Source organism: Zychaea mexicana (genome assembly GCF_025766255.1).
Source record: "Zychaea mexicana strain RSA 1403 chromosome Unknown BDB00scaffold_118, whole genome shotgun sequence".
Taxonomy (NCBI): Eukaryota; Fungi; Mucoromycota; class Mucoromycetes; order Mucorales; family Lichtheimiaceae; genus Zychaea; species Zychaea mexicana.
In genome coordinates, this window is record NW_026516781.1 from 74,463 (window position 1) to 93,567 (window position 19,105).

At 40.8% G+C, this 19,105-nt stretch overlaps 4 protein-coding genes across 4 annotated transcripts; all 4 read left to right on the forward strand.

The window, feature by feature from the left end:
• The first annotated feature begins 1,031 nt into the window (after window positions 1-1,031).
• BDB00DRAFT_68954 (Cation/H+ exchanger) lies at window positions 1,032-3,782 on the forward strand. Its single transcript, XM_053118170.1, has 10 exons — window positions 1,032-1,299; window positions 1,430-1,548; window positions 1,664-1,807; window positions 1,891-1,935; window positions 2,015-2,097; window positions 2,225-2,410; window positions 2,515-2,563; window positions 2,656-2,838; window positions 2,938-3,342; window positions 3,419-3,782. Exons 1-10 carry the CDS (start codon window positions 1,188-1,190, stop codon window positions 3,464-3,466), a joined length of 1,374 nt encoding a protein of 457 aa, XP_052974334.1. The 5' UTR covers window positions 1,032-1,187; the 3' UTR covers window positions 3,467-3,782.
• A 164-nt stretch (window positions 3,783-3,946) lies between these two features.
• Window positions 3,947-4,570, forward strand: BDB00DRAFT_773235 (60S ribosomal protein L24; the record flags this gene model as incomplete). Its single annotated transcript, XM_053120084.1, has 3 exons — window positions 3,947-4,035; window position 4,129; window positions 4,274-4,570. The coding sequence occupies 3 exons, from the start codon at window positions 3,947-3,949 to the stop codon at window positions 4,568-4,570; spliced, it is 387 nt and encodes a 128-aa protein (XP_052974335.1).
• A 2,344-nt stretch (window positions 4,571-6,914) lies between these two features.
• On the forward strand, window positions 6,915-11,289 carry BDB00DRAFT_792173 (uncharacterized protein; the record flags this gene model as incomplete). Its single annotated transcript, XM_053121100.1, has 5 exons — window positions 6,915-8,276; window positions 8,355-8,503; window positions 8,588-8,663; window positions 8,755-9,658; window positions 9,743-11,289. 5 exons carry the CDS (start codon window positions 6,915-6,917, stop codon window positions 11,287-11,289), a joined length of 4,038 nt encoding a protein of 1,345 aa, XP_052974336.1.
• A 5,734-nt stretch (window positions 11,290-17,023) lies between these two features.
• BDB00DRAFT_850212 (4-dihydrotrisporin dehydrogenase) lies at window positions 17,024-18,243 on the forward strand. The gene is made up of 4 exons (XM_053125417.1): window positions 17,024-17,252; window positions 17,350-17,450; window positions 17,531-17,696; window positions 17,834-18,243. The coding sequence occupies exons 1-4, from the start codon at window positions 17,058-17,060 to the stop codon at window positions 18,071-18,073; spliced, it is 702 nt and encodes a 233-aa protein (XP_052974337.1). The 5' UTR covers window positions 17,024-17,057; the 3' UTR covers window positions 18,074-18,243.
• Window positions 18,244-19,105: the final 862 nt, after the last annotated feature.

Sequence of the window (19,105 nt, forward strand, 5' to 3'; positions counted from 1 at the left end):
ATATCCGGTACAGTTTTGCTTTACCAAGGAGGAGAAACCTTATCGGTATTGTCTTTGACAAGTTTTTCATAGTGATGGTTTACAAAAGAGATTGGCGACCTAAATAAAAGTAAAGGATACGAGTTAAGCATTGTCATAAAGAGTTGTTGTTGCCCTCTGGCCAAAAAAAAAAGAGGACTTTGTTAACAAACCGTCTCCATATTGAAGATGAGAAAAAATAGAAAACCTTACTGAATACAAAGGTGTGTCACGATGGACGAGATGTGGTGATACAAACTTGAAAGTATAGCGTCATTTATTCTTTTATGATAGTAGAAAAAAAAAGCTCTGTCGTCATTAGAATTATTGTGTAACTCCCTTCACAACTCAGCATGCATCATTTCATCAGTGTACATGTAGAGAAGAAAGCAAACGTAGAGATCTTGATTACTGCTGTACCTAGAGCTTGTCGACACAATATTTTAAGATCTTGATACAATTAGCCCCTCGTTACTTCTTGTGGTGTTCGTGAACAGATATCAATGTTGTATGATGATGTAAGTATGTACGAAAGTATGCGCACGTGTACATGATATCCTGTATATGTAGATCTATGATGATGGTGATGATGAAAAAAAAGTCAGCAGTTTATTTCTCTTGGGTAAGAACGGAGTAGAGTATGTACTAAGCGGCGACAACTTTTTTGGGCCACAGTATGTAGATAATAAAAATATCAACAAACCAGTTTCCTCTCCTTATTTTATCGTAATTGTAACGTCAAGAACGAAATAGAGATAGTGTATGCGTTTGATAATGAATGTTCACGAGAATCGTATTATATGTGCTTTGCAAAAAGAGGGCACCTTTAACCATGTCATGCAGGGTTCTAATCGGACCAGTAGTCAATGGCAAAATTCGCGCACTGACATATTCGGGCATTTTGTGTTATTGTGCGCGTGTGCCTGAATTTTCATTTTTACTACTTACTGAGTTCCTATTAAGGGGGAGGTGGTTCTTTGAACTATTTGTTATTGAGCGAGCACAAGTGACATTTTTACCCTATTTAAAACTCTGTTATTCGTTTGTGCGTGTCACACTTTCTCCATTATTTTGCATTGACTGCAACTTTTTTTTTCCTCTTTACTTCTTTCTTTTGTGTCTTTGTTTTTTTTTTACACCTATCCAGTCCGCAAACAGCAAATAAGAACATGGATAGCGATGACTTGGTTTCGATCATAATAGCACTTTTTGGTGGATTTATTGTCGTTTACGGCTTGTATTCTCTCGCCATCAAAGAGAAACTATACATATCCGAAGCAGGTGAGTGGCCATTGTTTTTATTAATCATGCATGATATTATTCACTGCTATCCTTATTGCTGCCTGACTTGGTCAAACTTGAACTTTTTTCTTAAACTGACGTGTTTTCTTCTTCTTCTTCTTCTTATCAGTGCTGGCGACATTATGTGGAATGCTCTTCCGTTTAGCAGCAACACAAGACTCGATGCCGGTTTGGGAGCATCAAAATGACTTGAACCGACAGTTTAGTCGGATCGTTATTGCTGTGCAAGTAAAGTACCTTTTCGAAAAAAAATGGCATCATGCTCATGACGAGCGTTTTACTGCCAATTCATTTCTTCTTCTTTTTCATATACGAATACGTTTATTTTTCTTAAAAAAAATAGGTGATGGCTACCGGTGTTGCGTTACCGAAAAAGTATCTATGGAAAGAATGGAAATCGATGTTCATGCTGCTCGTGCCCGTGATGAGCTGGATGTGGATGGTCAGCGGTTTGTGTGTCTGGTGGATGATACCCAACCTGAAATTTGTAAGTTCACCGTTTTTTTTAAGACAGAAAAAACTGTATCCTGAAACTAACTGTTACAACTTTGAAACTTCTGTAATACGTAGTTGGAAGCCTTGATGATTGCATCATGTTTTACGCCAACCGATCCAGTAAAGTGTTTTCTTTCTTTCTTGTGGTTGTACTGTATGATCTTTTTCTGTTTTGTATTAAAAAACATATTTCATCAAGGTACTTGCCAACTCGATCGTGCAAGGGCGCTTCGCGGAAAAATACGTTCCCGTTCATATTCGCAATATGCTGGCTGCAGAAAGGTAATACATCGTTACACTACACGATTTATCCGTTCGTGTTATCGTTACAGATGACATGTAAAACGCGCCAAGAAGGCTGAAACAAAAAAAAACATCGTTTTCTCACTTTATCTTTTTCTCATACTAGTGGCGCTAATGACGGTTTAGGATTCCCGTTCTTATTCCTTGCCACTTACTTGATCCAACTATCGGCCGGCAACGCTTTGTTGGAATGGAGTTATCATATCATGTTTTATGAGATTGCATTCTCGATCGTGTGTGGCATAGCTGTTGGTTATTTGGCACGGAAAGTACTCCGATTCTCCCATGAAAAGTAAGCATCATTCCTAATGCATACAACTTGTGTGTGGGCAGTGTGTGTAACATAAGCTACAGCTAAATGATTACTGACTTTTTACAAACGTACGTGTATATTAGGAAACTAGTGGATGAAGAATCATTCGCTGTATATCCACTTGTGCTTGCAGTAAGTCAAAGTGCATATTATGCTTTATGACATTCTAAAAAATGTAAGAGAAGCTCAAGACATATTTAAATGTACATATGTAAATTTTGTAGTTGTTCTTGACGGGAGCCGTAGGACTTTTGGGAAGCGATGACCTGTTGGCTTGTTTCATCGCAGGAAACGCGTTCACATGGGACGGATGGTATCACGTCGAAACCAAAAACGCAGCTGGTGTGATGCAAGCCATGGATATGTTATTGAACTTGGGCATGTTCATGTACATTGGTTTCATCATGGTAATTTACCTTTCGCAGCTTGATATTTCGCACCTTATTTCTCCACACACGTTATTAATGTAGTAAGCAAACCACTGAACCTTTTTTATTATTATATAGCCATGGACATCGTGGATCGAGTTGGGTTTGTCACGACTTTTGTTACTTGCAGTACTGGTTCACCTGTTCCGTCGTCTACCCGCAATGCTACTGGCATATAAATTCATTCCGTCGATTCGATCCTTTTCTGAAGCCGTGTTTTCTGGCTGGTTCGGTCCCATGGGTGTGGGATCCGTGTTTTATTGCGCAGTAGCAGTCGAGATCATGAATGCTGACGGCAATAGAAGTATCTCATATGAAGCCGCACAATATCTTGAACCAGTCGTGTATTTCATTGTTCTGTCATCCATTATTGTACATGGTCTCAGTATCCCCGTATACCAAGCAACCAAGCACACAGTCAAGCATGTTGCTGCTGTGCGACAACAAGGAGGTCATCATTATTCTGATCTGGAACGTGCTCCGGTAAGATATTCTTTACTATGGCTCTTGTATTTTGCACTGTGACGCCCCACACTAACTTGCTTACTTATATCAACAGATCAATTATGGTCGTAGCGCTAGTTATGGATCATCTTCGTCTGAGTAGCGTCGTCAACTGCTGTTGGTGCAGCTTGGAACACATACTACACACATAGCATATATACATATACCTTGTTTTCTTGGTTACTTCTCTTTCCTTTTAGCGTTCATCATTTCTACATATAGATTGAGTATACCCTCATCTCAAACCCCTCACTTGTTATCAATTGTAGCTTTAGCAAGAGATTATAAATATATGTACTTAATCCACAATAACATGATAATCAAAGTGGGCAACAAACAAAAATTCAAAGACCGGAGGAAGTAAGGGCGGGGCGATGGGCGGGTGGTCCGAGCCGGGGCTGAGCTTGACAAGTGAGAGGACTCCTTGAAAGCTAATACTCCTTCTCTTTTTGCATATCCACGGCAACGATGAAGTAAGAACATGATGAGGGCTATGTTAGGTTAAAACGAACGCCACGATTGAATGGATACATGGATTAGACGGACGGATGTATTGATGCGTTTATATTGGATGGATGGATGAATGGAACTCTATAGGCTCGAGATTTGCTCCTTCTCCGGCTACAAGATCTACCCCTCCAAGGGTAAGGTTTACGTTCGCAGCGACAGCAGGTAAATTATTAAACTCTTTTGAAATACAATGCGGGGTATTTTATACATTTATGAACACTTTTATAACTTTTTATGTTTAAATTAAAAAAATAGAGTGAGTAATTCAACAATTTTCTTCCCCATTCACGATCATGCGCAATCGAAAAAAACGAAACGAAAAAAAACAACGCGAAAATTTAAACAGTGAAGAAAAAAAAATTAATTAATCGTTGCTGTGTATTCAAAAAAAAATTATTAGACCTTCCGTTTCCTCAACGGTAAGGCCGAATCGTACTTCCTTCAGCGTTTGAGCCCCCGTAAGATCCGATGGACTCAAATCTACCGTCGCCTCAACAAGAAGGGTGTCACTGAACAGGTTGTCAAGAAGCGCACCCGCCGCACCGTCAAGGCCGAGCGTGCCGTTGGTGGTTCCTCGTGGGATGAAATCCGCGCCAAGCGTGCCGAGAAGCCCGAAGTCCGTGCTGCTGCTCGTCAGGCCGCTATTGAGAAGAGCAAGGAGAAGGCTAAGGCCAAGGGTGCTGCCAAGAAGGTATAGTAACTCGCTAATCTTTGTGGGGTTGCTCACTGATAAATCCTGGAATGGGTGTTTTTTTTAAAAATTATGAATTGGGCTTATTGTATATTGATAACTTACCTGGTTGTTGTCTTGTTTGTTTAGGCTGGTAAGCAGTAAAAATATCTTTTATAAACTGCTTCTGGACAAAAACGTCAAATTGCCCCTCCTATCCTACGCATAATAAAACGACCTCTGTTCTCTCTCAACTCTATTTTTCTTTTTTCCTGTGGATGCGTGTTTTAAAATAAGGCACCTGGCTTGCTCGTGTTTCTTTATGTTGGAGCTCGAGGTGTCTGAGTACAATGGTTGAAACGGAGAGATGGAAGAATGAAAAGAGGACATGGTTGATCTTTTTCCGGACCTGTGGTGCATGCTTAAGAAAATAAAGATGTATCGTTGACAGGGAACAAAAGAAAATACCGATCTGGTGGTTGTTGTGGAGGTGGAGGTGTGTATCACATCATAGATGCAAATGTACTTGATGGGGATGCAGGGATACAGCATGCGGCGACAGAAAACGGGAGTAATTTTTAAAGTTGACCTCGATAACTCAGTTGATGTCGAGGGGATAAGATAAATCGCTTAGTAATACATACATTTATAGCTACAATTTACATTGGAAAGATGTGGTATTTGCATAATTGTGTACGGTACTACAGTATGTGTGGCTGGCTGATCTAATCAATCGTGTGATCAATATGTTGTTACCATGGTAACTGTCAACTGTCTTGGCGACTGTAACCAGGATTATATGTTGCCACAGCAATCAGCCCCATTGCGTTCTTCTGTTTCTTTGGTACATCTTGACGAAATAAATTAACGTTGACTTTTAACTGTCTTGGCAACTGTAACCAGGAATTTATGTTGCCATAGCAATCAGTCCCAACAAGACCCATAAATAGGTTTCTTTGGTACATCTTGATGAAATAAATTTGCGGTAACTGTTTACTGTCTTGGCAATTGTAACCAGGATTTCTATGTTGCCACAGCAATCAGCCCCATTGCGTTCTTCTTTTTCTCTGGTACATCTTGACGGAGCAAATTTACGGTAACTATTGTCTGTCTTGGCAACTGTAACCAAGATTTAATGTTGCCATAGCAATCAGTCCGAGCAAGGCCCAGAAATAGGCCAAAATGATTTGCGTTCTTGGATTCCTTTGGCAAATCTTGACGAGATAAGTTTACTGTATGACTGTTGTCTGTCTTGGCAACTGTAACCAAAATTTTATGTTGCCATAGCAGTCAGCCCCATTGCGTTCATCTTTTTCCTTGATACATCTTGGTGAAACAAGTAAAAGTTATTCAAGGATACAAAAATACTTTGATTCAAAGTTTTTGAAGTAAAATCGAAACGCTGACATCAGAAAGTGATCCGCTAATTTTACACCTGTTTTAAATATTTAACGCCCATGTCCGGTTAGATGAGTCTGAAACAGAAAAAAAAAAGACAGATCTTCAATTGCTGGATATGCGTTATGCCCCGCTTCCTTATTTCCACATATGATGGGTTAAGTACACTTCAATCAAAGTAACCTGAAGTAAATGATGTACGACATAAAATAAGAAATTGACGTGCAACCAGCTCAACTGGACACTGTGGGTCGTGTGTACCCAAAACTCGGGATTCTTTTTATCCGAAAGAGAATAGAATAGCAGGATCGACAGCAATGACCCTTTTTTTATTTCCTCACGTGGAGCTTGAAAAAACAAAAACAATGTTTTATTTTCCCGCTCACCGTTTGGCATTCTTATTTTCGTACCTGTTTTAACTCGCTATACTCTCCTTTAGTCTTTCCCTCACTCCCACACCTCTCTATCCTTTCCTTTTTCTCTCTCGACCTCACCTACTTATAAAAAGACGAGGTGTCGACCAAATACTTTCCTTTATTCTCCTCTTCCTCTACCCGCCAAAAAGAAACTTGAACCCTGCGCGCACCCCCTTTTGTTCATGCAATAACATTTTTCTACATCATACTACTACCAGCTGCCAGGTAAACCAACTCAACCAACGTGCATACATACATACACGGCATGGAAACCAAAGAAACCATATAAAACTAATCTGGATTTCTTCCTGCTCGACAATATAGTTTCATTTTCCTCCCGACTCTTCCATTCTCACACAGACACCGCTGAAAACACTCTCTCCATATACGCACACAAACTCATGAGCAGCAAACGAGTACGGTTCAAGTCCGCGTTCCGACGACGAAAACATGGCAATGACGAAAATGACGACGATGACACTGATGCATCCGGGGGTTTGCGACGTATGGATTCCCGATCGTCGTACATGCAACAACGCCGCAGTGTCTATGTTAACATGGACCTACCGGCGACCGAGTTTGACGAAAAGGGACGACGCAAGCAAAAGATCAATATCTCGAACCGTATTCGGACAGCCAAATACACGCCGCTGTCATTCATACCCAAGAATTTGTTTGAGCAGTTCAGAAACGTCGCCAACCTGTATTTCTTGTTTCTCGTCATCTTGCAGTGTATTCCAATTTTCGGTGTAGTTGAGCCGGCCGTCTCGGCCCTGCCGCTGATAGCAATCTTGGTTATTACCGCTATCAAGGACGCCATAGAGGACTGGAAGCGTAATCAGAGCGACGACCGCGTGAATAATGCAAAAACACTTACTCTGACGAATTGGCGCAATGTCAACATGCCCGATAATGCGGGTGGGTTCTTTGCTAGCTTCATTGGTTTCTTTTATGTCATGGCCGGTGTCGAAAACAAGTATGCACAGGCTTATAGAGCATTCTTGGCCAAGCGGAAAAGCAATGGTGGCCAAAAGAAGAAGATGAAAAAGGAACGATCCCGCCGAGGCACTGAGGATAAGTTGCCATTGACGGAATTGAACTTGCCCTCTTCATCTGCGTCCTCTCAGCATCAGTCCGAGCGAACCAACACTATTCATCAAGAAATCCCTGATAACCACCATCACAATAACAGTCGACCCATGCGCCAGAATAGCAGGTTCAGGCTACGGTCCAATACACTGCGATCCATGTTTCGCAACAAACCGTATAATCCAAACAAAATTCGTCACTCAGTCTTGTATCGCATCGATAGCACGCCTGGACCTTCCTCACGCCGTGACTCTACGGTCCACCCAGCATTGCTACCGCCGGTTAAAACACATTTGGAAGGCCCTCTGGCAGCCAACGGCGATGTTGCATGGAAGCCGACGGCATGGAAAGACGTCAATCCGGGCGACTATATCTTGATTAGAAATGACGAAGACGTGCCTGCAGATATTGTCATCTTGTCGACATCCGATCCAGACCACATCTGCTACATTGAGACGCAAAACCTGGATGGCGAAACCAACTTAAAAGTACGCCAAGCTCTTGTTGCAACGAGCGAAGTCAATTCCGTCAAGGATTGTCAGCTTGCCGAGTTTTATATCGAGAGCGAACCACCCCACGTCAACTTGTATCAGTACAGCGGTGTTCTCAAGTGGCAGATCCAGAACCAACAGACCATGGAGTCTCAAGTGGCCCATGAAAAGACAGAGGCGGTGACGTACAATAATATTCTGTTGCGTGGTTGTGTTGTCCGTAACACCGAGTGGGTCATTGGTGTCGTCGTGTACACTGGTGATGAAACCAAGATCATGATGAATACCGGTCGTACGCCTTCCAAGCGAAGCAAGATGGCTAAAAAGACCAATCCGCACGTAAGCTTCGTCTCGCTATTTTCTAATCATTAATGTGTACACACCTTATTAACTTTTTGGGAGTATACTTTATTTTAGGTAATTGCCAATTTTGTCATCTTGGCTGTTATATGTATCATCAGTTCAGTGATGGATAGCATCCTGTTCAGATCTGAAGGATCTGCTCGGTTCTTTGACTTTGAAATCAGTGGAACAAATGCGTCCTATGATGGTTTCTTGACATTTTGGTATGTTCTCTTTCTCTCCTCTTCTTACCTTTTACAAATATGCGCATTTTTTCTAATAACAAAAGCTTTCTTGTTTGTTTCTAGGGTTACACTAATTCTGTATCAGAACATTGTCCCTATCTCACTGTACATTTCCGTTGAAATTGTCAAGACATTTGCTGTAAGTCTTATGCTAGCATAATTAGTCTTTTAAATTCTTTACTGACAGTATTAGACTATACATAAACTAACATAAAACTACATGTCGACAGGCCTACTTTATTTATTCGGATATCGACATGTATCATCCAGAAACTGACACGCCATGTGTCGCCAAAACATGGAACATTTCCGACGACTTGGGCCAGATCGAATACATTTTTTCTGACAAAACTGGCACGTTGACGCAGAACGTCATGGAATATCGCAAATGTACCATCAATGGTGTCAAGTATGGTCTAGGCACTACAGAAGCATCCATGGGCGCCAAGATCCGTGAAGCCGTGGAAAAGCGACAAACCAAGCACCAGATCGACCGCGACGATATTGATGTTTTAAACGATAATAGCAGCAGTACATTGAACAACAACAACGATGGTACAGCAGCACTCGAGCAGGCCAAAAAGGAAATGTATGCCAAACAAGCACAATTGTTTCAAAACGACCACGTTGGTCCAAACCCGACGTTTATCGATCCAAAACTCTTTGACGATTTGGCAGAGACCGAAGTTTCACAGTCCATTTTTATCACTCACTTTTTCATGACACTTGCACTATGTCATACCGTCATTGCTGAACGGCCCGATTCGGAGAATGACCCAAATAGAATCGAGTACAAGGCACAGAGTCCCGACGAAGCTGCCTTGGTCGCTACGGCAAGAGACTGTGGGTTCGTGTTTGTTGGTCGTGAAGCAAACACGATTCACGTGAAGATCAAGGGAGAGGACAAGTATTTCGAAATCCTCAATGTGCTAGAGTTTAACTCGACCAGAAAGCGCATGAGTGTCATCTTGAAACCTCATGATAGTGACAAAATTATCCTGCTGTGTAAAGGTGCCGATTCGATCATTTATGAACGGTTGTGTAATGACTTTGGCGACCAAAAGGAATTGCAAACTACACAAGAAGAGATTCGTAATAACACCAGTGCTCACTTGGAAGACTTTGCCAATGAAGGTATGTACTATGCTTTTAGAGTTTCAGCGATGATTTGATGAAAAGAACAACAACACCCTAACACTGACACAAAAACTACTACAGGTCTGCGTACATTGTGTTTGTCATACCGTTTTATCTCCATGGAAGAGTACGAGCCCTGGAACGAGAGTTACTTGGATGCCTCTGCTAGTATTTACAACCGTGAAGAAAAGATCGATGAAGTATGTGAGGCGATAGAGTCCAACATGCTGCTCATGGGCGGTACTGCTATTGAAGATCGTCTTCAAGTCGGTGTGCCCGAAACGATTGCCGAGCTGGCCAAATCCGGCGTCAAACTCTGGGTGCTGACAGGCGACAAGACCGAAACAGCCGTCAATATCGGGTTTGCATGCAATCTCCTCTCACAAGACATGGATCTGATCATTATCAAGGGCCAGACGCGTGAAGAAACTACCGCACAATTGCAAGAGGCGCTGACAACGACAAGCAACACCAACGAAGAACGAAAACGCGCGTTGGTGATTGATGGCACGACCCTGAAATATGCTTTGGAGCCCAAGGCCAAGAACATGGTGTTGACCCTAGGCATGCGCTGTAACAGCGTCTTGTGCTGTCGTGTCTCGCCAAAACAGAAGGCTCAAGTGGTCGCGCTGGTCAAGAAAGGACTCAAGGTCATGACCCTAGCCATCGGCGACGGCGCAAACGACGTTTCCATGATCCAAGAAGCCAACATTGGCATTGGTATCTCTGGCCTCGAGGGTCGTCAAGCAGTCATGGCATCCGACTATGCTATCGCCCAATTCCGGTTCTTGCACAAGTTATTGTTGGTGCACGGTCGATGGTCTTACATTCGAACATCGGAAATGATCATGGGCTTCTTTTACAAAAACATTGTCTGGACGTTCGTCTTGTTCTGGTACCAAATCTTCTGCCAATTCACCGGCAGCATGATGTTCGAGTATGCTCTTGTCACGCTGTACAACGTGGTCTTTACGTCGGTACCGATTATCTTTTTGGGTATTTGGGACCAAGACTTGAGCGCCAAGATTTCATTGTTGTATCCTGAATTGTACCGGATGGGTCTGCGTAACGACTTGTTCAAGACCTGGCGGTTCTGGTTGACCATGTTGGACTCGATCTATCAGTCCGCAGTCTGTTTCTTTTTCCCTTACATGTTGTTGGTCGGTGGCGGCGTCGATCCGATTGGTTTGGACCAGAATGGCGTGTATGAGATCGGTACCATCGTTTCCAGTATTGCCGTCTGCGTCGCCAATTTCTTTGTCGCCTGTTCGTTGTACAGTTTTACGTGGATCCAGGTCGGCATAATTGCCTTGTCCATCTTAATCTATTATGCATTCGTCTGCATCTATGCCCAGTTCAATACGTTTATTTTTGCTGGTCACAGTCGAGTCTTTGCCACTGGCATGTATTGGCTCGTGTTCATTCTCACAATGGTGGCCTGTTACATTCCTCGCTTTATAGCGTTGCATTTGCTGCATCAATATCGACCTTACGACAATGATATTGTTCGTGAGATTGAGCTGGTGCAAAAGAAGGGAAAGCATACAAACACTAAGAGCTTAGAGAATCCAACGGTCGGCCCTAATGAAGGATTGTACGATATTAATTTACTAGAACGGTATAAATGAGCTTACTTTTTGTTGTACAAGTATCTTTTTCCTCCTCCTCCTCCACACACACCCCCTCTTATCCACCCATCTTTATCATCACGTTATAAAATTTCTCTCTGTGTGTTTTTCTCTCCCATTTTCTCTATTATTGTCATTTCCATTTCTTACACCTTTTTCTGTTCTTTTCTACACTGTTTCTCCTCCAGTTCCACTACCCTTTCACTTTCCCTCTTTCAACTCATTTCTTGTTTCACTATTTATTGATTTGTTATGTGTACATAAAAAAGAAACTTTCCTTACTATCCAGTCAAACTTGGTTTTTAATCAATTCCCTTATTCATAATTATCTTCATGCAGTTCGAGGGTTGATTGCGGGAGAGAGGGTATATCTACTGCCAAATACTTGTTGTCAAATCATTTTGTAACAACAACTGCTTAGGAAGGTACAATAAGTATGTAGTGCCGACGGGATATAAAGACGAAGTAATGAATGTGCTCACAGCAGAGCTATACATGCCAAGCTTTCTCTTCCCGTTGTTGCGAGATTATAAATTATTCGAATGGGTAGAAAAGAAAACTATGGTTACCGCGTGTGATGATCAATGTTGTAAAAAAGAACAGGACGGTCTACTATTGAATTTCTCTTTTTAGTTACCGCGTAATATGCCATAATGTTTTTGCATACTGCAGCTCTGCATAGCAATATGTGGAGGGTGAACGTATGCCGGCCTACGTGATAGAATAGGGTTGAAAAAGATGCAGCATCGTCGATATGGCAACTCAAAACAAAAGCTCTGAGAAGTACTACTATGTCAACTGACAGAATTTGTGTAAAATTCAAATTGTTTCGTTGCTTTTACATGCAATCATAATCTTCCGCACAATAGCCGTAGTAGATATGGTCGTTTTCTTAAAACTGTTTGCTGTTACTCTTTACATTCGGACCGCGTTAATTTTAAAGTTGAGATTCCTGTTCTTTTATGTGAAATTGACGGGTGTGGAAGTTAACGGATCCGCGTGAATCTTTCCACGTTAAATCCTAGTAGCCACATATCCAAAAGGCACTAGATGCCATGCATGCGTTATATAAAAAACCTAAGATGAAAACGTAATATATAAGTTCACTGTAGTGAACCACATTATTTACTATTTGATAATTATTTTAGGTTAATGATCAACAGCATATACTGTACACAGATAGCTACTACGGCAAGCGGTTAAGCATTATAGTAGCGTAATTACAATCTATTTGGGCTATGCAGAGTATGGAGACCTTCTAATCCGATAACCCAGCTTATGTAAATATGACAATGATGAGCCTCTCAACAAGTGGTGTGACCACACACCAGCTAATGCCGGCATTGAATAGCTGTCCCGATTTATTAGCGACTTGTACACAAGTTCTGTTGAGTTTCTGATCAGTCATCATAGTACATACGTTTACCTATGTACCAGCCGGACCATTGAATATTGCTGCCTTGGTTTAATGGCTAGAATATGAAAGAGCTTGATTTTTTGCCGAATTTAACATCATCCCACAGATACATATTATCTGCCTGTCGTACCCATGATCTTGGACATAGTGTTGGTTTTCTAGGACACATGCGACGAAGATGACATTGATCTTAAGCTTGTTGTAAAATTGATCGCTTTGCAAGACAAACTGCAAACATTCTACACACCTCGCTTAGTTACAAAGTCACACTTATTAACCCAGTTTTTTCATCAATATATTCTAAGAAGTAGACTTCTTTTCTCGCTTTCATTTGCTTAAATAAACAGAATCGCTCTTTTCACTACCCGGTTAAAGGTCAATCCCTTCTACACCTTTGAAAGTGAAATAAATGAGGGTGTGGGAAATCTCTTATGTCATTCTTACCGTTCCTTCAAGTTCTTTGAAATTAACGGGGGTCGCCTGTAATATACTTCTTGGCATCTGCTCCTTTATGCCTCTTTAAGAGAGTGACTATTAACATGCGTATTTTGGCTGTTGTCTATATCTAAAAAAGTATCCACCCCAAAAAAAGCACCAAATTCTGTGTGCCGCTTGAACGAAGAATGGAACAACACAAACATGGTACATTCTATACTAAAATTTTTACACGCGGCACAGGTTGCTCAGTTTCTATTCTGAATCAACTGAATACGTTTTTACAGTGCTAACGGTTCCCTCTTTGTCGGCCGCACAGAGCATCCATAGAAGCCAATCAAAGCAACCGCAATCCTTGGCACCGCTTTAATGTTTGATAGAGCTAAGAGGGTTCAGATGCCATTTCTGCAATATTCAGCATTAATGAGCATAAATCTACCCTTCCTAATCCATTGTATCTGGGCTTCTAATTCAATTGCATAATCAGGCAAAAGTCCATTCATGACGATATACCAAAATTGATAAAGCAAGTTCAAAATAAACCTGATAAGAGATCAATGCATACTATTTAAAATTTATGAGCTGCTATAATACCGACTGATTATGCTGATAATTAATTTTAATGATTCTGGCAACATTCTGCTTTAGTTACAAGCATGAGCATTCTGACTCTTATTGGTCCACGCTTTGTGAGCCTTTCCTATGCTCGCTTTCCAAGGAGAAGACCTAATAGAAGGTTTTGCTTTAGGCGCTGTGTTTTTTTTTTCAAATTGACTGGAAGTAGAGTTCTCGTTTTGAATACAGTCAACTTAATATAACAGCATATATGTGGGTCTTGTTGTGCGCTGTTGTTATACAGCGGAATATTTGTGCAGTAGGCTCCTTTAAAATTCAAAAAAATCCACCTTGCGACTGCATGATAATAAAGTAGAAGGATAATGTCTGGTTGACATATCAATGGTAGTAGCATTCTTTGACCATAAAGATGATGAACGTTGCTTTTTGCATTAACCATATGCATAATGTAGCTGCGGATATCAGGCACGACGCTTGACAGTATAGTGCTAGTAATAGTAACAGTCACTGGCAAATTCATATGCAACCCTAATGTACACATGAAGACAGAATGCATCTTTGTATATACCGCGCAAATACATGTCAAGTTAATTACTATTAAGACCACCTCTTAAAATAAATGTATAGGAAGCTCTCACTTCACGTAGCTTATTATTGCTGCAAAGAAGAACATTGGCTGTATGTTGCATCTGCGTAGAATATTTTCTAGCATTTAACTCTTGACTAGAATTTCTTTTTTATGCGGGGCTATCAAGTATGTTTCTCCGTTTTCATAACCTAGAATTCAACCAGTAAGTATTTTAAACTTTTGAGATACTAATATGCACGTCTGTGAGTACAACAACAATAACTTAAACAAGGAGAAGAAGAACAGGAAAAGAATGCTCATTACTTCTTCTTTATTTTCTCAATGCTCAACAGAAACTATGTTCTAATTCTTCCATAAGCATATCCACAACCGTAGATTTTTGCATGGTATGGATTGGTTCAATCTACTTTTTTCTAAGCGATGTCAGCTGTTTTCACAAACAAAAAAAAACTATATAAAAGATCTAAATCGCGCGTTGAAAAAAATCAATATCACAACAACAACAACTACTACCACTACTACTACTACTACTACTACAGTTTCAACGTAAGTACAATCATTGAAAAGACCAGGTCTCACTATCGACTTTAGATCTACATCACTAAACCTATGCTTTCGTCCAATTGATATTATGCCACAGTACCTTTTATCAAAAATGGCTCTCTTCGATATCAAGAACACTTTCATCTTCATGGTGATGCTCTTCTTCGCTATGGGTTTGGTGGCTCAGGTTCGCGCCCAGGAACAAGAAAACCGCATTGAAGATGTTGGCTGCCTTGCATCCGGAGTTATCTGCTCCCTCACCGGATCCGACAGCTGCTGCGATGGTTTGTCATGCGTTGCAGATGACACCGACGCCATTAACGTTCGTCGCTGCCAATAAGGTTGCAGTACTATCATATGAATAGTAGACTGTTAATCTCAGTAACAACAGATGCTCTCCAGCGTCGACTTTACCTGCTATACAGCTTGTTATCGTATTATGAATTTCATAATAAATTTGATATCCGTTTATAATCTATAAAAAAGAGGATTGGTATTGTTAAACTCTTATTGGGATTTGGTAAATACTGCTGCTAAATAGTTATTGCAGCATACCGCTCACACAATAAACCGGTTGGGTCTCATTTTATGATAAAATTTCGTCCTATCGACAGCAACTTCTACATGAATCTATATGTCGCTTTTATCTTTTGTTGTCAACAGTAAATTTATTATAGCAATTCAATGGTATAGTAACATAATAGTAGAATGTAGAGCATTAATATCCCTACACATATCTCATTAATAAAGACACTGGTTGTATTTCGAAGTTCTTTGAGAAGTTGCAGATCGCGTTTTAACTGATGCACTTTTAAACATACTCAATACGGCAATAATTCATATAAACAACTCGGACCAGCACGTCCAGCGTTAGAAAACCACCAGCCTTCATTGCTGCAGTAGAAATAAATAGTTCTTGTCCCAACAACAGCTCGTTTAATAGTGGGCACAAAAATCAAGCACCCCATCGTCTGAGATGCCAGCACCAGCACGTAACGATCTATAGCAATGCACGTCAAATTTACGGCAATTGTATTTTCCGAAGCGATCTTCTAGGCTTTGCATGTTGCCATCAAAAGAAAGCAACGTAAATTTCAACACTATCGCGATCAACACTTATTAGCTATGATACTACAATTTTGACTGACCAATGCTTCTGCATTTATTACAGCAAACTATGTCTAAAAAGCTGAACGGGTCGATAATAGCAGGATGATTTCTGAATACCAATTAACGATTTGTTTGCTTAATGTCTACGTTTGCCTATATATAAACACATCCAGCATTGCAATTCTGCAGCGTCACTTGTACCACGTTTCCGGACTAATCAACCGCCCTATATTACGATGGCAAGAAACCACACAAGTTAATGCAAAAATAGCACGTTTTCCTTCAAACTTTTTGACCCCAGTAATGGTGGTAGGTGGTTTCAGTTAGCACCGCTGCAGATATACGAATATATGCCTAATTAGGCACAGCAGATCACCACTGTAATTTTCCACAATAACCTACTGAAAAGTACATCCAGCCTTCACGATTCATCAAATCGAGCACCTAGCAGCTTTGGCTGTAGGTATTAAACTCTGCTACCGAATGGAGAAAACACAGAAGACTAACCATGTCTTCCTTTTGCTAGAAAGTGAAATCGTTTTCAATGTGCACTATATAGTAGCGTGGTAGATTAATAAGCACGCTCTAGCAGTAATAAAGAGCGGTCTTTCTCGTTCGGTCTGAAACTGCTGGCTTGAATATACTCGCTCCGCTTGCGTTTCCTGGGGTTTCCCGAAAGTCCCCCACCCCCTCACTCACCTCCACCTCTCACGAAATGATAATGATCAAGATAACGCTATACGACTATTCTTTCCGGGAAGGCATTTGACTATGTCTAGTCGTCGTGCAAACATTGTAGTATAGCTAGCTGTATTTGTTACTTGTATCGCTCATTCCGACTAAATGTTTAATTTGACGGTAGCAGGAGTTTCTCCGTGTATATTACACTCCGGCCGCCGCCCAACCGTCCAGTCGTCGCTACGCAATTACAAAAATTTCTTCAATGCTGATACCTGACGTTTCGGCACGTAAACTCACGCTTTGTAATGCTCTGCGCGTATAAATATAAAAGAGAGCCTCTCCGCAACAAAAAGAAGAAACGTCATTTCTTTCCCTTATTTATCTCTAAATACAAACAAACGAACAAACAAACAAAAAATGGCTTTAACTTTTGTTGTCACCGGTGCATCTCGAGGACTTGGCGTTGAGTTCGTCAAGCAACTTTCTGCCAAGGGCCATACTGTCATTGCATGTGCTCGCAACCCTGACAAATCTGAACAGCTCCAAGCTTTGGTGAACAATAAGACCGTGTTTGCTGTCAGCTTGGATACTGTGAAACTAGACTCCGTCAAGGTAAAAAGAGCATGAAATTTTTTATTTTTTGACAGGTTGATTCGGTCACGGGTTTCATTCTTTTCTAATCAATTTACAAACAAAATATTCTAAAAAGGCAGCAGCCGATAAAATTCAAGAATTGGCCCCGAGTGGCGTGGATGTATTGATTAATAACTCTGGTATTGTAGGCGACCATACTCAGGACGTAACAAATGCGTAAGTGAATAACTTGGCAATGATAGTTGTTATTGTGTACAGGCAGCAGCAAACCCCAATCACATTTTTTTTATTTATAGCACGGGAGAAAATTACATCAATGTCTTTGAAACCAACGTGGTTGGTACGTCGAATGTCACCCAAGCACTTTTGCCATGGCTCCGTAAGCGCAACACGCGCAAAATTGTGAATATTACTTCCATCCTTGGCTCTAACGATTTTACTACCACCGGTAGTTCTCCAGCCGTAAGTTTATTTCTACATGTAGTATTTGATTACTCTTTATAACGACTACTATTACTACTACTACTATCAATACATGATGCTTTCAATTTTGCTAACGAAACTGTATTGTTTTTTCTCCTTTTTCCATGTTATACTAGTATCGTATATCCAAAGCGGCCGAGAACATGCTAAGCAGAGGTTGGGCTGGTCAACTTGGCGAAGAATCGTTTGTGGTTTTGGCCATGCATCCCGGATGGGTCCAGACAGACATGGGCACATCGAAGGCTCCAGTTACCCCAGAACAATCGATCAGTGGTATGCTCTCGGTGATCGAAAACATGTCTAAAGAAACAAACGGCAAGTTCTTGTCATTCGAAGGCGAAGAGCTCAAGTGGTAGTAAAGAAAGGGACATACATACATAAAATAGATTGTTCATGTTACTTTTAGTAAGAATAGAAAATGAATATATTGATTCTTGTCTTTCTCAGATATGAAATACAACGGTCCATGGTCGTAGTAGTAGCATAAAAAAGAAGAATATTCAAATGAGTGTCGAGTACATAGAAGCAGCTACTACAAAACTAATCATTTCACAATAAATACCATTGATGCTAGTTGCTGTGTGATACACGTCACTGCTGTTATCTGATGTACATTATAGGCGGGAAAGCATTATACATAAGGTCGCATGGCTTTTTTTATATGCAGAGATCGGGTACTACTACGTTACTTTGTTGTTCAATTCTACTACATGTCAGATGTGGTTCGAGCACGCCTACGTACCGTTTACCAACTCTTCCTCTGCAATGGTCGGGCACTTGCTCCGCATAAGCAATAATAGCAGGGTTGTGTCACATCACTTGCTGTGATCTTCATTCACTCTAGACATCTTCTCACAACAATTCAATTCGGCTCTTTTCTTCTTCTTCTTCTTCTTCTTCTTCCAGAACCGCCCTCATCGCGTTATGTTATGAACAAGATTACCATATGTGCGTGACGTTCTTTATTCCTTTAATTTCAAAATGGTGCGAGAAACATATGATGACATTGGTAATTAAGCGCAGCGCAAGATATAGTACGGGGAGTACCCTAAAGTGATAATCAAGCTGCGTCTATATATTAATATCATGTGACAGCATGATAGAAAGCAGTATCCGAACAGCAGCACTGAATGCAGTAATAAGTAGTAACCGAAGAACGGTGTCTCTTCTCATTCTGTTTGTGTATGCTGACAATGAATTTTAAACTTTAAAAAAAAATATCATGTATGCAAGTATGGCGTACTTTGCAAGGGGTGAGCACACGACACCGAACTACTTATCTCGATTCTTCTCCTTTCTACTCTGAGCTGCAGGCGAGCAATACATTAATCATTCTGTTACTGCACATGAGCATAAAAGATAATAAGGTATGCTCGCTTAATTGCCTT

Excerpts from the sequence above, each read along its gene's own strand:
- BDB00DRAFT_68954 (XM_053118170.1), top strand. The coding sequence starts at position 1,188 with ATGGATAGCGATGACTTGGTTTCGATCATAATAGCACTTTTTGGTGGA. Across the intron at positions 1,300-1,429 it reads ACTATACATATCCGAAGCAG|TGCTGGCGACATTATGTGGA; the intron begins GTGAGTGGCCAT and ends TCTTCTTATCAG. Across the intron at positions 2,411-2,514 it reads CTCCGATTCTCCCATGAAAA|GAAACTAGTGGATGAAGAAT; the intron begins GTAAGCATCATT and ends CGTGTATATTAG.
- BDB00DRAFT_850212 (XM_053125417.1), top strand. The coding sequence starts at position 17,058 with ATGGCTTTAACTTTTGTTGTCACCGGTGCATCTCGAGGACTTGGCGTT. Across the intron at positions 17,253-17,349 it reads TGAAACTAGACTCCGTCAAG|GCAGCAGCCGATAAAATTCA; the intron begins GTAAAAAGAGCA and ends TATTCTAAAAAG. Across the intron at positions 17,697-17,833 it reads CCACCGGTAGTTCTCCAGCC|TATCGTATATCCAAAGCGGC; the intron begins GTAAGTTTATTT and ends ATGTTATACTAG.